General features: G+C 38.8%; 2 protein-coding genes across 6 annotated transcripts; both read left to right on the top strand.

Annotated features, from left to right (window-relative positions):
• Positions 1–2,176: 2,176 nt before the first annotated feature.
• On the top strand, positions 2,177–6,131 carry LOC309710917 (zinc finger MYM-type protein 5-like). Of its 2 annotated transcripts, XM_082540783.1 has the most exons (3): positions 2,198–2,542; positions 3,323–3,472; positions 5,257–6,131. In XM_082540783.1, exons 1-3 carry the CDS (start codon positions 2,458–2,460, stop codon positions 5,265–5,267), a joined length of 246 nt encoding a protein of 81 aa, XP_082396909.1. In that variant the 5' UTR covers positions 2,198–2,457; the 3' UTR covers positions 5,268–6,131. The 2 variants fall into 2 exon arrangements, with proteins under 2 accessions (XP_082396908.1, XP_082396909.1); XM_082540782.1 differs by lacking the exon at positions 5,257–6,131 and having other exon boundaries at positions 2,177–2,542; positions 3,323–5,250.
• Positions 6,132–10,109: 3,978 nt separating this feature from the next.
• LOC309709621 (uncharacterized protein) lies at positions 10,110–16,164 on the top strand. 4 transcript variants are annotated; one of them, XM_082538360.1, is made up of 5 exons: positions 10,110–10,312; positions 13,545–13,992; positions 14,513–14,713; positions 15,184–15,304; positions 15,922–16,164. In XM_082538360.1, the coding sequence occupies exons 2-5, from the start codon at positions 13,729–13,731 to the stop codon at positions 15,927–15,929; spliced, it is 594 nt and encodes a 197-aa protein (XP_082394486.1). In that variant the 5' UTR covers positions 10,110–10,312; positions 13,545–13,728; the 3' UTR covers positions 15,930–16,164. The 4 variants fall into 4 exon arrangements, with proteins under 4 accessions (XP_082394486.1, XP_082394488.1, XP_082394487.1 ...); XM_082538362.1 differs by having other exon boundaries at positions 10,113–10,312; positions 13,805–13,992; XM_082538361.1 differs by lacking the exon at positions 10,110–10,312 and adding an exon at positions 10,701–11,166 and having other exon boundaries at positions 13,805–13,992.
• The last annotated feature ends 1,821 nt before the right edge of the window (positions 16,165–17,985 follow it).

Below are 17,985 nucleotides of genomic sequence, written 5' to 3'. Positions count from 1 at the left end.
GAGATGCTATAAAGCATGTTCATGCAAACATTGTCGGGTCTGCCGTGATATTTTTACAATGGGACTTCTGCTCCTGAACCTCTGCGCACAGCGTCTGCAAATTGGGGCTGTACGAAGTCACTTTCATCTTTACGCAGGACTGTAAGCTGTCATCTGTGAGGCGTGAGCGGTGTTTGTTTTTAAACATAGTTCACGGTGGAGAACAGCTGCTGATATAATGTGGATCCGAAGATCCATAATTGGGTTGAAAGTCTCGATAAATGCACGGCGTTTGGGCGGGTATACCGGCTTATTTTGAGCGATGAAAAAAATAATAGAATATAATTTTATTTTTAGATTTCAATATAACAATAATCTTCCAATTTAGAACTACAAGTTTAAAAAGAACTAACATAAATAAAATACACTTCAGCTAAATACTTCTAATTTATTTTCTAAAACCACGCGGAGCCGCACTATAAGGACTAAAGAGACGCATGCGGCTCCGGAGCCGCAAGTTGCCGACCCCTGCCCTAGGCAGACACTAAACACCTAACCTGACAGAAATAATTCAGATTAACTCTTTCTGGCATTAAAATGATTAGAAAACCACAATTATTATAGAGCAAGTCAAAAGAACAGACTCTTAATGTTTTTAAAAAAAACTAAATAAAACACACTTGACAATAAAAACTGTAGATTTAAAATTAAAATAGACATTCTGTATTCAGAATTCATAAAACTAACAAGTTTACAAAAAATTAATTACAAGGAAACAAAAGGAAAAGAAAATTGTGCAAGCATAAATCTGCCCAGCATACCTGTTACACAATAAATGTGTCTTTTGCAGTTGAAAGACTGTAAAACTTTCTTTCAGTCCCGTGTGACTCCCTGACTCTTCCCACTTCCAAGAAAGGCCACTCGCACAGCACGAAAACTTGAAAAAAAGCCACCTAATCAACCATCCACATTCACAGCAATAAGGCAAAAATGTTCACTCACCAGTTAAAGTGTAATTTTCACTAAGGATAAACTAAACTGCAAACTGAGGTTTTGTCTACCTACAGACCAAGCAGCCTAATTGTTGAAGGAGGAGGTGCAATTGTTGAAGGAAGGGGAAAGGAGAGGTTGGGGTTGAGTTTGAAGAAGTTGCTGTCATCTTTTTATCCAATAAACAGGCAGCAATTCTTTGAATGGACCAATCACAGGGCCCCACCTGTTTCAGTATCACACCCACACCTGCAGGATTCAAGTAAGGTGTAGTGAAGAGGTTTAGTCGCCCAGTCCCCTCAGGGTGATTATTTTTTTCCAACTGTTTGGATTTTTAAGACTTAAATTTCGGGGTGTGGTCAGTTTGATAGACAGGTGTGTCTCCACAGGCAGCTGCAGCTGGTTGCTGTTTGAAAGGCAAGTCTCACCTCAGCCTCTTCAAAGTTGCTGCTTAGTAACTGCTTGAGGTCCCACATGAGCTCCAGGGCCCCTGAGGGGTACCCGGGAATACCCAGAAATGGGCACACCCAACAGTAGACCGAGAACCTGTTTGAGAGATTATACCCGTGGGAAGTGTGGCATCTAAAATATAGTGGTGGTGCTGCCATGACCCAGCTGATAATTTTTGTTCTCAAACTGTTCTCCCATTAGGAGCTCAGTCTAAGTGGAGTTTTTTTTTTCTGCTCCTCTCACCTCATGTTATGTATTTTCGTTGTTCTTTTTTCCTATCAGCCTATCTCTCTGACATGTCTCCCCAATGTAATGTTTGTGTAAAGTATGTTTGGTCAGAGGGTTCCTTTGTAAGTGCGCATGGGCCATTTAGCGTGCTGCCTGCTGTAACCTATAATTTCCTTCGGGATTAATAAAGTATTCTGATTCTGATGATTCTGATAACAGATGAGCAAAGATGATGGGTGGACAGATCAATCGAAACTTTTTCTGTGCAGGAAAAATTCATACAAAGGTCTCCTATAGGGTAGAGTTATTTGATTTAACCAGCTGTAAAAGCTGAATATACAAAGGGCATTTCCTTTACACTGAAAATGTTTGAAACCAAAGAATATTCGAACAACTTAAAATTTTGTGGATGTTTGCTTTTTCAATTTAATGCTTAAATTGTAAGGAATTTAATTGTATTTAGTTTAATTACTACAAATAATACACTGGATTACAGCATTTCAAGCATTTTTATACATTTTGACATTTTAAAGCAGTGCCGTAGCTCCGCAAACGCACATAACGCACACTGCGTAGGGCACCAAATGGCCGGTAGGGCACCAAAAAAATCAGGGTCGTAAAAAAAAAAAGTAAACCATATTAATACTATAAATATCATATGCATTAATATGGTTAAACAATACAAAAGCAACATAAAACAATTTTCCCGAGAAAAGGGGTGAATCTGCTTTGTGCCCTGTCTCCAGTCTCCTCCTGGTGCCCCCCCACTCCCAGTGGTCTGTTCTATAATTGGTAAACACCTGTTTGAACATGGCCTCGAAACGGCAACAGGAGTCGGGAGCGGAGAAAAGAAAGAAGAAGAGGAAGCGTGATGAAACTCAGGCGTCGCTTGCCGGTAAGGCAATGTTTAAATAATAATAATAAAAAAAGTTCATTATTGTAGCCCTTGCTTGCACGCTCATGTCCGTCAACTCTGTGATAGCTCCTGTTAGCAGTGTTCATACTGTGTTAACAAATGTTGCAAATGATTGATGTTGGGTAGTTTGTTTACGTTGTGGATATGAATATAGAATGGACTACTAAAAGCAACTCATCATGGTCACTCAATTGACGGTTTTCAGATAACGTTAGCAATCGTGACTCACGATTGCTAACGTTATCGTGATTCGTGAGACTAGCATTTCCCTCCTCAGGTTGCTAGCTGGCTAACGTCATGCATGCTACTGATTAACCTTAACTTTGGGATAGGTCAGTGATGCAGTCAAGTATTATTATCAGATTAGACAAGATTACTTTGTATGTTGCTGCATTTCAGGATATCTATAAAGACGCATATCTTATTTATGCCATTGACGTCTGAACACATAAATAGTTCTCGTCTTTCTTTAGGTTCATAGATCAAGGGCGACATCTGTTGGTGAAACTGTAATATGAAACCTATATCTTCCAGTAATATAGATTTCCTACTTGCGCATTTATATCAAATTATGTACAGCATGTTTATATTGCCATTTGCCATTATGAAAATCTATACATGTAAAATATAGTTAGTAATTTTTAAATGTACCAGTGACTTACTTAATTTATTAGTCTTATAATGCAATCTTTCGTAGGCCTACTGTAGATTCAAAATTGTATTTCTGTAAAATCCCTGAATATTTTCTCTTGTATGCAGGGTCAATGCTTAAATATGTTCAAGGAGGATCTCAAGGACAGGATGAACCATCCAGTAGTAGTGCCATCCCTGGACATCAACCACCAGCCATTGTAGACCCTGCAACAATCCCTAGCCAAGAAGAACAAGAACCATCAACCACCAGTTCAGGTACAGTTCCATACACAAGTACCACTGAGAGTCCTGTCACTGAGAGACTATCAGAAAGTGACACTGTGGAGACATGTGTGCCCCCTTCAACCGATCCTGCTCTTTGGCCAGCTCACATTGTAGATGCTGATCGTGTTGAAATTGTGCGGAGAGGTCCTTTTAATGTCAGCTCTGATTTTAATTTTCCAAAGGGGCCTGATGGAAGAGCATTTCACACTAGCCTTAAGTTCAAAATTCTTCCCAATGGAGAAAAGGTTCACCGGAGCTGGTTAGTGTACTCACCGCAGAACAATGCTGTGTTCTGCTTTGCATGTAAGCTTTTCAGTGTGAAGGATATAAAGCTGAGTACAGAGGGCTTCAGTGACTGGTCGAACATCAACATCCGTTTGAGGGGTCATGAGTGTAGCCAAGACCACATACAGTGCATGCTTAAGTGGAGAGAACTGGACACACGGCTAAAGAAAAGCATGGCAATAGATCAACAGGAGTTGACCTTACTAGAGGCAGAAAGGAAAAAGTGGTGAGAGATTCTCAAACGATTACTCTCAATAACTCTCTCACTGGCTTCCAGAAATTTGTCTTTTAGGGGCTCTTCTGACTGTCTTTATGAGCCGGACAATGGCAACTTCTTGAAGGAAGTAGAGCTTATGGCAACATATGACCTTGTAATGGCAAATCACTTGGCCAACATAAAAGATGAAGGTTCCCACACACATTACCTCAGCCCTGAGACACAGAACGAACTAATTCAGATTATCTCTTCAGAAACATTCCGCGCCATTGTGAAGCAAATCCAGTTGGCAAAATACTTCTCCATCATTCTTGACTGTACTCCAGATGTGAGTCACACTGAACAAATGTCAGTCATAGTACGCATTGTTTGTTTCCAAGCACAACCAGATATTAAAGAATACTTTCTTGGCTATATAAATGTGGAGCAAACAACTGGCCTTAACCTGTCCAATGTTGTCCTTGACAAGTTGAAGGAGCTTGGCATTCCATTTGAAAACTGTCGAGGACAGGCCTATGACAATGGGGCCAACATGAAGGGGAAGAAGCAAGGTGTTCAGGCCAGACTGCTACAATTAAACCCGAGAGCATTGTTTGTGCCTTGTGGAGCTCACACGATGAATCTGGTCATAGCTGATGCTGCCAAGTCCTCTCCAGATGCAACTGGCTACTTTGGGTATTTGCAGAAGTTGTTCAATTTCTTTTCCAGTGCCACCCAGCGATGGGCCATTTTAACAAAACATGTGAAATTGACACTTAAATCTTGGAGTGACGTTAGATGGGAAAGCAGGCTTCAAAGTGTAACTGCTGTCCGGAGTCAGACAAAAGAAGTGAGGGATGCTCTCCTGGAGGCCAGAGAAGCTGTAAGTGTTGCAGTCGCAAAGGTGGAGGCTCAAGTGCTTGCTGAGGAAGTAGCCTCATTTCGATTTTTGATTTGCTCCATCGTGTGGTGTGAACTTCTTACAATCACAAACCAGGTGAACAAGTTACTACAGTCCAGCTCCATGCAGCTCGATGTTGCTGTCAGGCTCATTGACACTGCCAAAAGTAACCTCTCTAAATACAGACAGTCTGGGTTTGATGAGGCTGTGTCAGCTGCCAAAGAACTCTGTGAGGCCCTGAACATAGAACCACAGTTGAAGGAGAAAAGGCTCAGGAGCACAAAAAGGCAGTTTGCATATGAAGCTGTTGATGAGCCCCTCCATGATGCCCTTAAAAAGCTTGAGGTCACATTTTTCAATTGTGTTGTGGACTCTGCTTTAATCTCCCTACAGGAGAGGTTTGAGACCATGAATCAAGTGAAGGAGAAATATGGAGTGCTGCTTGATTTCAGCAAAGTGAATGGGATGTCCAAGGAGGATTTAAAAAAACACTGCACTGAAGTACAGAAGACACTGACAGATAAGGGAGTAGCTGACATTGATGGACCTGAGATGATGCAGGAAATCATCAACCTTCCTCAGCTGCCACCACAGACGTCTGCTTTGGAAATGCTGTCATTTTTACATGACAATCAGCTTCAAGAGGTATATCCCAATCTGTGGATTGCTCTGCGTATTGCACTGACCCTGCCTGTCACAGTTGCCTCTGCTGAGCGAAGCTTTTCAAAGCTCAAACTCATTAAAACGTACCTGCGTTCATCAATGGGGCAGGAACGTTTAAGTGGTCTGGCTGTTATCAGCATCAATGGTGACGTGGCTCAGAAGCTATCATATGATGACCTTATAGCTGATTTTGCAACCAGAAAATGCAGGCGTGTGCCTCTCTAGGCCCTAGAGAGGCACACCACGCCTGCATTTTCTGGTTGTCAGAGTATGCCCTAGAGTCTAGGGCATACTCTGACAACGAATTGTAAAAATGTTTAACATAGTTACTTAAGGAATGTGGCTTTTGTGTTCAAATTCTTATTTTTCTTATTTAAGTTTCTTATTTAAATTCTATTGTGAAACTATTTGTAAATATATTAATAATAATACTATTATATTATATATATTATTTTTTTATAAAAAAAATTACACATTATTGCCAGGCTCTTTGTTCTTGTTCCAATGTTCAATTTTTGTTTCAGTATTTATTTGTAACAGTATTTTTAACCTCCTTTAACCTTATTTATTTGTTTAACTGTCATGTTTGTTGTTATTTAATTAAACAAATTCCACTGAGAAATTCAAAAGTATTAATGTTTTTGTTTTTTTTTTCAGTGGTGGGGGGGCACCATAAAGCATTTGTGCTTAGGGCACCCAAATGGCTAGCAACGGCCCTGTTTTAAAGTCATGCTAGCATTATGCTGCCTGGGTTTTTTTTGTGTTTTGTTTGTTTGTTTTTCTATTTTAATAATTAAATGACTCATACAGAGACCAATAAGTAGAAACATATGCATTGTGTTCACAGGTTATGTGAACACAACTTCCTGCTGGTAAGTTAATAAATTCATTGACTCTAATATTGGTCTGAGCCTCAAGGTAAACATCAAACACTACATGCATATCACATGAACAGGCTTGTGCTCAGAATCTTGTTAAGCCCTCTCTTCTTTCTTTGAAGACAAAGTAAAACTGCGTATGTATGACTGTTAGGATGCTTGACACGCAGTGCCAACAGTGACTAAATAATCTCCTCAGCCATTTAGCAATGATTTACAACTTGTGGCCGCACTCCACAGCTCCATCTTAAACCCGTCACTCATCCCACTTTCTCATGTCACGTAAATCATTTTTGCTATAAATTCTCCGCTCTTACTCAATTGCACTCATTCACTTTCAAAAGTGAACACAATGTGCTCAGGTTCATGCCAAACTTTAACAGTATGCTGGAATAAGTTGAGCAGTTAGCAGTGTGAATAACAATTTCAGTAACTACAATAAGTCGTTTGAGCCTCCCTGCTGGATTTAGTTTTTTACATATTTGATGATCTTGGGATGTGGTCCTGCCAGCTGTTCAGGCACCCTTTCTTTGAACTCCAGTAACATTAAGAGCCACTTGGGGGTAGTTCTTAAGTTGAGGGGGGCGGGGATTATAAAGCTGCATCATAAAAATAATGCATTAAAAGTACTGTCCTGGAAATGTTTCAATATTTTGCACTGTAGCTTTTACATATGGCAACGTTTGAACAGCTGCACTTCACAGGCATTTTGTACTGAACAACTGTTTTCCACAATAGAGGGAAAAATATTACAGACCTACTTAAAGGTTATTTGCATAACAACAACAACACTTCAGTAGGTCACATGTAGCAGGGGAAAGTATCACAGTGGTTTCACCCAAAACCTTCGGTGGTAATGACCCACGCCTTTTTCACACAGATGATGATGCATGATGATAGTGGGTCACTGACCACCCCCTAAGTGACAACACCCACTAGGTTTTAAATACCTGGGAATCTCCACCTTTTTGTTTGAGAACTAAAGAAACCTTTGGGATAAGAGTTGAAATGTCTTTTAAAAGGTTAAAGGTGTTTTGCCTTCTGTAACACGCACGTTAGTCTACCACGTTACACCTTCTTTTCAAGCTCTTAAGACCTACCAAAAACACAGATGCTATTCTGAGAACTGTGGTTACACAAATAACCAAAAGTCACTGGCAGTTAACAATTAGCCCCCTTATCCCAGTAAGGATCTAACTGTTCCTTTCTTAAACAGCAGGGATAGTCTCTTCTGCAGTAGATTACACTAGCAGCTTTGTGCTGTGAAATACCTTTGTGCACACACCCTGTTGTCACTCTGTCAGTCACCAGTGTCTTGTGTAATTTCACAACTTACCAAAGGCTTTTTGTTTAACAAGAGGTAATTTGATGTGCCTCAGTGGGGAAAGTGCAGGTGTAATGACTTCATTATGCCTGAAATGTATTTTTCTGTTCTCTCTCTCTTTCTTTCTCACAAGTCTTGATACAACACAGTTATAAGTGGTGGCTGTGCTTGGACAAGTCAAAAGGGCTGTTCCTTTTCTTGTACTGCAACAGTTCTTAATATTTACAGCTTCTTGCCTGCCTGTTTCTCCTTTCAGTTATGTTTGCCAAAGCCTGTTTGACAGGCTTATCTGTACAGTCTTCTCAGTCCCCCATCGCACATAACATTCCTTTTTTTAGTGTGAAAGTCTCAGGGGAAACACAGTCTGCCCAGCAGCCCAAAAAGTTGTGAAACTTGCATTTGTAGATACTAAAATAGATTTGTTTTAGCTCTCATATGCACGGACCTATTTTGCAGACAGAGGTTAATTTAAGCATAGATTATTTTAGATTGTAGCTGAAGCACATGGAACAAGAACTGAAACCTATAACATGATCAAATATTGTATAGAGCTGCAGACTATATGATCATTTCACCATGTAAATCCAAAAATAAAACATGCAGAAACAAAGGGGGGAAAAAGAGAATCTATTTTTCTCAAAAAATCTTTTTCACTTACTGCAAAGTGTCAGTCACAGATGCTCCAGATGCACGTCTTCATACTCTTCATAGCTTCTTTCTTACAGACTCTCTGACAAGCTATGGAGTTATAGTCCAGCCTCCTCAGACAAACACAGACACACACACCCCTGACACATGCTCTTGGCTCCTCACCCTTACACTTCTAATGGTGTTTAAGTAAAAAGCCACTATAGAAGAGTTTATATCAGGAATATCAAACTCATTTGACAGCTCACTTTGATCTTGAATGGAGCAGTGAATGACATTTCCTAAACATTTAGCCCCTGAGTTTTCTTAATATAAGAAAAAGAAGTGCATGTTAAACACTGTCTTAGTTACATGATGAATGTGTGAAATTACAGAGAATGTTCTGGTAGCTCATTGCTCGCACTGTCCTGTATTTATAAAACATAAAGTTTTTCTTAATTCACAGATTTTAAAAAAAACATAGCAATAGTAGTAGTAGTGGTGACGGGGAGTGAAAAACTTTTCTGTCATTAAGTTGTTTATCTATTACTTAACTAATTTGTTGCATGAATGGGAATTGAGGGAGGGCTTTATCAGTAGGAAAACCTGTACACATTATAAAAACACAGCTTAAAGTTCAACATCTGTGCATTTCTTGGCATTTTCCAAAGCTTTCAAGTGGGCCGGATTGGAGTCTTTGCCGGGCTGATTCTGGCCCACAGGCTTTATGTTTGATCTGGTATTATATGATTAATAATTAATTCCATTTAAAAGTGCCAGTCCAGCTGAACACAGGTGAACACATCATACGTTTTGAATCAAGTAATTAGTGCACTTAACAGTTAAATACTGCTGACCCACCCAAAACAAATGAGATAAACTAAATATTAATATTTTATTAATGCATTTATTTATCAATAAACACCAGTTAAATGTTGTTTCTGACTCCCTATGAAGGAAGGATATGTAACCACACTCTGGACAGGAGGGTAGACTACAGTAGCTTCTGGGTCCGAGAACAACAAGCTAATGAGGCTACAAAAAGCATTCTGAGAGCAACTTAAGATTTACAGCTTAAAAACACTTCTGATCTCCATGTCACTTTTCATAATTTTATTTTAAAGAGCCCTCAGTTAAGTCTTTCATTAGATTGACAAGGCAATACAAGATATAATAATTTTCTATGAAGCTTTGGTTTACTAAAATCTCTCCTATAAGACAACCTCACCTTTTAAATATTGACATATAGAGCTTTATTATCATTGAGGATCAAAGCATTATTTATTGTATATTATTCACAGAAATCATTAATAACAAAGACACGCTGCCTTACTTTGTAGCCTGTCCTCTTGCTCATGTAGTGACCCGGTGACTCTGCTGCCCTGCAGCTTTTTTCTGCACAATGCCAGGAGGAAGCAGTGGGCTGAGGCTGACTCTTTTCTCTCCTTTTATAAATCGGGCTTTATGAGCTTACATAGTGCCATTTGTGCATGAGGCCTGTCCCTGCTCCAAAACAATTCAAAGAGTTTGTTGGTCTGCCTCTTTTTGACAAAGCCACTCTTGCAGGAAGTCTTATTCTCTTAATTCAGTTCACTGCAGAAAACCTTAACTGGCACAAAGAGGCCAAACAAGAAGGTTTGAAAATAATATTTTCATCAGCTTTCTGGCATTAACAACCCACATCGGAGTAAATCAGTTTCATTCTTTTTCCTGTCTCTTTTTATCCAATAAAATAAAACATTTTAGTGCAGGTTTCATCTTTTGTGTTTTATAACATGAAATCAAAACAAGCCTGTGTGAGTGTACTTAATCACATCACTAGCACCCACGTCCAGCACGAGGAAACATTATCATTCAGCTGTGTGTTATATTTCTGTCCAGCTGAACACCGTATCTCCAATATTTGCTCTGTTTTCGGTCTTTACCCCCATATGGAGGATATCTGGCTGTTTAGCAGGTAAATGCTCCAGTATGTTCTTTATGTCCATACTTGGTCTGTATGTAACCTAGGTAGGTAGTATACGCTTTCTTTCTTTCTTTGTTTTTGTAGAAAGTCAATGTTTTAAAAGTGTCATGGTGTAAGTGTAAGTTGTTATTAAATGCAGATAAATCAAAAATCATGTTATTTTTTAGAATGGCAATATACTCTTATACTCTAAGTAAATTTTAAGTAATGCATAAGTAATTTTAGTAATTTTAAGAATCAGATAACTTCAGGTATTTTGCAGAAAAGGAGACACAAATTATTCTGTAAGTAATTTTAAGTACTGCATAATTTCTTGGTAATTTTACAGAAAAAACAAACAATATTTCTTCATCTCACACTGTAAGTACACTGTACTTTTCAGCGTGTGGACCATATTACAGAGTAGTTTAACCTTACCTAACTTCCTGGTATTTTACAGGAAAGTGCTTTCTGTACACTCCTTTTGACAGTTGTTTGAACAGTCATTGTGACAGAAAAAAAAAGTTAGACGTTAGACATGGATCCATTATTATAAGGACTAGAGATGGACCGATCCGATATTACGTATCGGTATCGGTCCGATACTGACCTAAATTACTGGATCGGATATCGGAGAAAAATAAAAAATGTAATCCGATCCATTAAATATCAGAAAGCACCTCACAAAACTTGCAACACGCCGTAACTCATCTCAGAACGTTAGCACGTCGGAGCAGTATGCATCACGTGATAGAGCGGCTGTGGCATGCGGACCTGTCGGTGGTCTGGATAGCATTTGGAGCTTCGCTAGCAACCCGGCATTTCATCTCCGACAAAGTTATCCCCGAGAGAAGTAAAGCAAGTGTGTAAGTCCATCTCTGAATGTTTGTAAAGCATTCCTGCGTTAAGCTTAACAAGCGACTGCCTCTTCTTGCTGCTGCTTCAATCATGAAACTGCTTAACGATCAGCTGATCGGCTTTTCTGTCGCGAGTCCGTGTCTCTAGTTTGCTTTTGGCCCACTTTGCACCAGAAAGAGGAAACCAGCGGCTGAACAACAGCAGCACGTTTAAGCTTGATCAGCTGTTGTTAGAATGTATTTAATATTACTTTCTACTCCAGGATCTTTTTCTATGTAGCTGACGGCTGGTAACTGTGCAGGGGCGGATCTAGCAAAGTTTAGCCAGGGGGGCCGATAGGGCATTAACAGGGAAAAGGGGGCACAAAGACATACTTTTCTTTCTTATTCTCATTTAAAATGTCTAGCTTTTAATAAATAATTATCTGACACCCAAAGTTTTAATTTGATGCAAAATGAATAGAAGTCCATTATTGTATATAGTGACTATTAAGTCTAATATATATACCCTAGTAAGCTATAGTACTTTTTCCTTTGGGAAGGTACCATCTGTGCAGTCTGCAATTCTGTTGAAGAAAGATGTTGAATCTATTTAATATTTCTTGAAAAATAATTTATTTCTGTGCATTTTTTTCACACTGCATCAAATTAAGGTTGATTACGTTGATTAAGCATCATGAGGTGGAGCGTGAGGGGTGGTTCCCTATTTTTTATTTATTTATTTTTGTTGTTGCTGGGAGTTGGAACCCTATTAGTTAGGTTGCTTAATATTTATGCTAAGTACTCTTTAAAATACCAGAATAGGGAGGATGGTGTAGGTTTAAGTTTATTAGATTGATCAGTATTGCTGAACTATGAAATATTTTTTTTTGCATACAGGTATAACAGAATAGCTTTAGTGTAGTTGTTGTTTTAAACTTGAGTATGAACTTATACAAAATGCAGCAAGATATTTAAAAAACAGTTTTGTTGACTAAAAAACACTATATCGGATTCATATCGGTATCGGCAGATATCCAAATTTATGATATCGGTATCGGACATAAAAAAGTGGTATCGTGCCATCTCTAATAAGGACACAATGGCCTGCAGATTTTAATGGTATTTATCTTTTTCTTATAAGTTATTATAATTATCTTGATAAAATAAAAGGACAGTTGAATAAAAGAACATCCTTCATGTACATGAACATAGTGACTATTAAATAAAGATGTAAAAACATAAAGGTGTAAAGACAAAATATTCAAATATAAACCCTGAATCCTGAAAGTACAGCATATTTACAATGTACGTTATTCTAGTGTGCCTTTAAGCATTTGTATATAAAATATAATTACACTGTAATTTAAAATAAAATACCTTGAAAGTCCAATTAAATACAGGAGTATTACACCCTTATTTACATGCTGTATTATAAAGCATTACCCTGACCCGAACCCAAAAACGTTAGATAGTGCATGCAGTTGATCTTTTTGTCTTATTACTGGCTGAGAGGATCATGAACACCTGTTAAGTAGATATCCTTGTACAACTGTAGAGTTTCCCATTAGATGTATTTTTTTGTTTTTAAATAAAAATCTCTCCTTAAGCTCATTCTGATCTCTGCACATACATATGCGAAAACCATCATCGCTATGGCCTTGGGTCAGTATTTTACCATCGTTTGTCCCCAGAGTCAGAAGAGAATATGGGCAACAATTAAATATGGTGCCTATGTTTCCCCAACATGAGGATCTGAAACTGTTAGAGCTGGTACTGTGTGAGAGTCAGAAAATATTACTCCTGATCAGTGTGGCTGCTCTTGGAGTTGCACTTTACCTCATTAGTAACAATATTGTTGTCGTTGATGTTATTTTTGCATATGATTTAAACATAGTGTTCCCTCTAACCAACCACAGACTTGGCTTGGAGGAAGAAATAAATATCCTGTATATCCAGTTCACTTTGTAGAAGTACAGAGCTCATCGAAGCTCCTGAAACAACCAGCAGGCGTCTCTCTTTCTCTCTTTCTTTCATGTATAAATGCAACACAGACTCTTTCACATAGGGAAAAATGTGTTCAAAGTTCAGCAAAGTGTTGGCTTTAGTTTAAATTATTAAACATTGCAAACGTTTGTTATTGTTCGTCTTTCTTTAAGGAGTTATTAAATAATTTTCCATGTGCAAACAATGTGTGATGTGCACATGTGAAAGGTATTAGTATATTGATCACTTAAAATTCATACAGTGAATATATATTACAAGCCAGCCTGTGATGTTAAATATAATATTCAAACTTTTGGTTAAATTCTCCTATTTTATAATTCATACGTCAGACTGGGAACACCCCTTCTTGCCTCCATGTGGCTCTCCACCCTCTCCTCATCCCTCTATCCTTCACCATACAGAGCTCCAGACCTCCTCTGGGAACATCCGAGACATATCAGTACACTACAGACTCTGCAGACGTTTAATCACCTCTCAACAGCTCAACAGCTGCTGGTACTCTGGTATTTAATCAGATGTGCTTCTGAGTTGTCAGTAGATTTGAATAGAGGGATTTAAAGCCGCTAACTGGTGACGTTTTGGAGCATGAGGGTGAGCCAAGTGTTGCAGTTGTCCACTTTACTGGTAGGACTTCACCATGTCTGGTGTTCACCTGCACTAGGTCAGGTCCCTGTGTCTCAGGTGAAGATGCTCTCGCTGGGTCTGGCTCACCTGCTGGAAGAGGTGACTGAGAACGTGGAGCGACTGGAGCAGCACGGGCAAATGATGGGAAGAGAGATGGACGGGGCAACAAAGCGTTTGGAGAGCCTTCGTAAGAAAAATATACAAGTGGGACGGACTCACAAACAGGTGAGTGAGAGCTCTGCAAATTACTTTTCACAGCAAATCAGACAACCTAGTGTGCAATCTTTGCCCCAAAATCTCCAGCATATGCTTCAGATTATATATTTTGGATGTTTTTTAAAGCTACAACTAACAACTTTGAAGAAAACAGTTCATTTTGGAGTCTAAAATTTTGGAGTCTACACTAGTGTGTTAGTGTAGTGTTATTTGATTAAAAATAACACTACTCTAACACACTAGCTACTAATTTATTGTCATTTAAATCCAGTAATTGATTAATTACCTAATAACTGATTGTTATATTATTATTTTATTATATATTTGTGCTGTCCTTTGTAAGATGGGTAAAATATAACATTGAATATGGCAGCTTTGTTAAGCTGAAAGTATTGATAAAATTACAGGTAACCATCTTCTACTTTTTATTAATCAAAATCAACTAAAATGGCATAAAATATTAGATTTTAAGCCCATAGCTCTGCATCTTCCTTGGTGGTTTGGCTGATTTAAATGTGTTTCTCTCCAGGTGAGGAAGGTCCTGCAGAGATCGTCTGCCAGGAGGGACAGACAATGGAGGACAGTCAGAGACCTGCAGAAGGAGTCGGAGGATCTGGAGACTGAACAGGCAGCCATGCAACGCCGCATGAACCGGATCCTCCAGAGTATGAGGAGCCTGACTGAGGCAAGGTCAGGGGGTGGGGCTTGCACTGGCATCAGCTCCATGAAGGTGAGCAAAAACCAGGAAGTTAACCAATAAATTATCAGGAATCATGAAGAGACCAAGTCATCAGTCACACTCACGTTTGCTGCAAAAAAATGTTTTGCAAAGTATATTGATGACTCGCATATGAGGGGGTGGTAAATAAATTAGCACATTACTTAAGCAACTGGAGCTGGAAATGGCCACTACCAAGCGATCTCTTTATATGTGGGCAGGTTTCAGCCAACATTACCTTACCAACATTAACAGAGCTACTGAGGCAAGGAAGTCAATTGTGAGGGTGTTAAAAACATGACAAACTTTCCAAATGCTGCATAAATATCAACAGCTGCTGTACCATTAGCACTGGAGCTGTCCTGGATCAGGAGCATGCTGATTGAACCTTACAAAGAAGAAAGCTTCAGCAGTTGCTTCGATGGATTTATCAATGAAGTTCAGAGATCTTCTTACACTTTAACATTGTTGCTGTGTTGCAGGTTCTCGTTGATAAACAGGCCCGACGACTTGCCAACCTGACCTCTGAGGTCTCTGCGTGGGAGAGAATGATTGACAGACGCCAGCAGTACATCGAACATCTGGAGAAACAGCTGTCTTCAGGTTTAATGCTAACATTTTATACTTTTTTCATATCATGTTTTTGATTCTGTCTTTTCTACCTTTATAACTAAATATTTTACCTGTCTTGTGTATGTCACAAGGGAGGGCAAAGTCAGGCCTGCTGGTTGACCCAGTATGAAACTTCTCATTAGTTTCTTTTTTAAAAACACAGTTTTTACCCATTATCTAATTTGCCAAAAATTACATTAAATATCTCTAAATATACTTGATAAATAGCCTCAAAATCTTGTACAGACTTTTGATCACCAAACTACTGAATATTTCCACAACCACTGCATCGATTGCTGAATAATGTGACACAGATGAGCATGTTTTTTTTTTTTACTTTTGGCTGCAGATGTACTTTATGATTGGTGCTTACTGGATAATTTGAGCTCAGCAGTGTAGCATGGCTGACTATCTTGTCTGTCACTCTAAATGTGTCTCTGTATTTTCTTTTCTCTGGTAATTACTTGGGTTTGCTTTCTACCTGCTCTTGTCCTCTCTGTCTAGTGCAAATAACTGTGAAAGCCCTGCACTGGCTGTGCTGTGTTGTTCATTAAAAATGCTCAGGAGTTTGTCTTCCTCTCCGGTGTGTCTTTGTGTGTTTGTTTTAGATGCCTAAAAGCCTCCCAGCAGCGCAGAGGGTAGAGGTTCACCCAGCCTGTGACCGATGAGCACAGCTGCATCAACACTGTGACTCTGACCAACTTACAGGCTGAGACTGATGCTGCAAAACTGACAAGGCAAACAGCTCTGACAGTCAGCCATGTGAGACGTCAGTGCCTTTTTAAACGTGTGTGCCATCTGCATCTCACAAGGATGTATTTTTTTTTACAGCATAAAGCAAATATTTTTACCCAAAACATAATAAAACATCTCAATTTCAATAAACCTAATGCAAAAAGCTGTTTGGATTCCTCATCTAGTATTTATAAATCAAAATCATCTCACCACTCCTCAGATTTATATGGTGGCCTCTTAGATAGGCCGGACTCTCAAGCTGGGCACCAGTGAGGAAACTAGCTAACTATAGTTCATGTAATTAAAACAATAACACCGTGTCTGTTTTGTGAAACTTCTTTTACTTTACGGGAGTTTCTTGTGTTATTCAGACTGCTTTAAGGCAGGGCTTTTACTTCTAATAGAGCATTTTTCTATGTTATTTAGAGTTCGTCTGTGTCAAATATGTTGTGGAAGTGTTCTGTCCTCAGTAAGAGCTGCCTGTTTCTAAAGGTTTGAAAACACTACTTGACTTGTTCCTGAGTCATCACGTTGTGGCTCTGGCTTTCACATTGTTGTGGTGATGATGAAACGACTCACGAAGATAGTTTGTCACACTCACTGAAATAAACACGAGCGTAGTGAGACAGTTGTTCAGCACACCCACCGATAAAACAAATCATCCAGTTGAGTCACACTGAAATTTTTAAGAACTAAAAAGTGAAAAGGCAAAGTTAGACTTGGTCAGACATTATTTAACTAACAAGTTACACGAAAGAACACAGAAATTAAACGACTGTGCTAGAATATTGAACTAAGACTATATTCTGAGATCCAGCAACTATCGCACTGCTCCTTTATGAGTAACAGAGAAAACAGTGTTTGTCATTTTGATGTCGCTGGCCAGAAATTTGTTAGTAATTGTTCGTGTTTTGACCTTGATCCTACATTACAGATGATCTGGATGTTGGTCTTATGTGTTTGTGTTGTGGCTTGGTCATTCTTGAAAATGAGATTTTTGATCTCAGTTACGTAATGGACATACTGTATACTGTCTGGCTTAAAGAAGAAGAAGAAGAAGAAGAAAAAGAAAAAGCCTCCAGCTGGATTTAACTAAGCAAACAGGTAAATCAAGAAAACAGTTGAGATTACTGAAGCTGCTGAAACTAGGTTAAGAACTGTCCGAAGCATTATTAAAACCTGTGATAGTGGTCAACCATCAAACTGCAGTTATAAACTCAGAGTTTTAAATTTTGTGGGTTCATGATTTTTTGTTTTAGTTTCATATTGTTTACGGTCTTCAGTTATTTTGCTATTTTTGTGTCTTTTTGTCATTTGTGCCTTTGGTTTGTTGCTTAGTAAGGCTATAGATGTGTGAGCTCCCTTTGATGATGCCATTCTGTTCCTTCAGTCCTGTCTCTATGGTTGTCTTGCTGCATCAAATTTGTATGTTTAAGTCTTTAAGGGTGTCCAAATTCATGGGCTGCATCCTCCTGTACAGCAAATTCAAAAGTGTTAAATGTTTTGGTGTTAGTAGTCTTCTTGCAAAAGTAGAGTTAATTTTACTCTAAGCAGAGTCACATTCTTTTAATGTAACTCTGAGGTGTAAAATGATAGTAGTTAAAATCGAGTGTTAAAAATTAGTGTTTCTATTTCAAATCTGGAGGTGTTACAATGGAAACATTAACTCTTGACCTCTTAACTCTGAACTCCTACAGGGGCTATGACACCAACAGAGTAAATTCACAGACTCCGCCCCCAGCACCACAGGCTCCAATCAAAGCTGAAGTGAAGCCGTTTCAGAACATTTTGCTCTACATATTTGAGTTGTTTGCCATGCTTGGTAAGTCATTTTTTTCAAAGATTGTTTCAATTATTATTATTATCTTTTACTTCTGTGGCTCTTTGGAGTTGAGACAAAGCTGTGTGAAAGGCATTAGCCATGTTGCTCGGTGATA

This window comes from Aulonocara stuartgranti (genome assembly GCF_965226115.1).
Source record: "Aulonocara stuartgranti genome assembly, chromosome: 7".
Classification (NCBI taxonomy): domain Eukaryota; kingdom Metazoa; phylum Chordata; class Actinopteri; order Cichliformes; family Cichlidae; genus Aulonocara; species Aulonocara stuartgranti.
Note: the sequence above shows the minus strand (reverse complement) of the source record. Positions and strands in the feature narration are given on the sequence as shown.

What these genes read in the sequence shown, in the direction of transcription:
- LOC309709621 (XM_082538360.1), top strand. Translation starts at nt 13,729, where the DNA reads ATGAGGGTGAGCCAAGTGTTGCAGTTGTCCACTTTACTGGTAGGACTT. An exon ending in TGGGACGGACTCACAAACAG is followed by an intron (nt 13,993 to 14,512) that starts GTGAGTGAGAGC and finishes GTTTCTCTCCAG; the next exon opens with GTGAGGAAGGTCCTGCAGAG. An exon ending in CTGGCATCAGCTCCATGAAG is followed by an intron (nt 14,714 to 15,183) that starts GTGAGCAAAAAC and finishes GCTGTGTTGCAG; the next exon opens with GTTCTCGTTGATAAACAGGC.
- LOC309710917 (XM_082540782.1), top strand. Translation starts at nt 2,458, where the DNA reads ATGGCCTCGAAACGGCAACAGGAGTCGGGAGCGGAGAAAAGAAAGAAG. An exon ending in AACTCAGGCGTCGCTTGCCG is followed by an intron (nt 2,543 to 3,322) that starts GTAAGGCAATGT and finishes TCTTGTATGCAG; the next exon opens with GGTCAATGCTTAAATATGTT.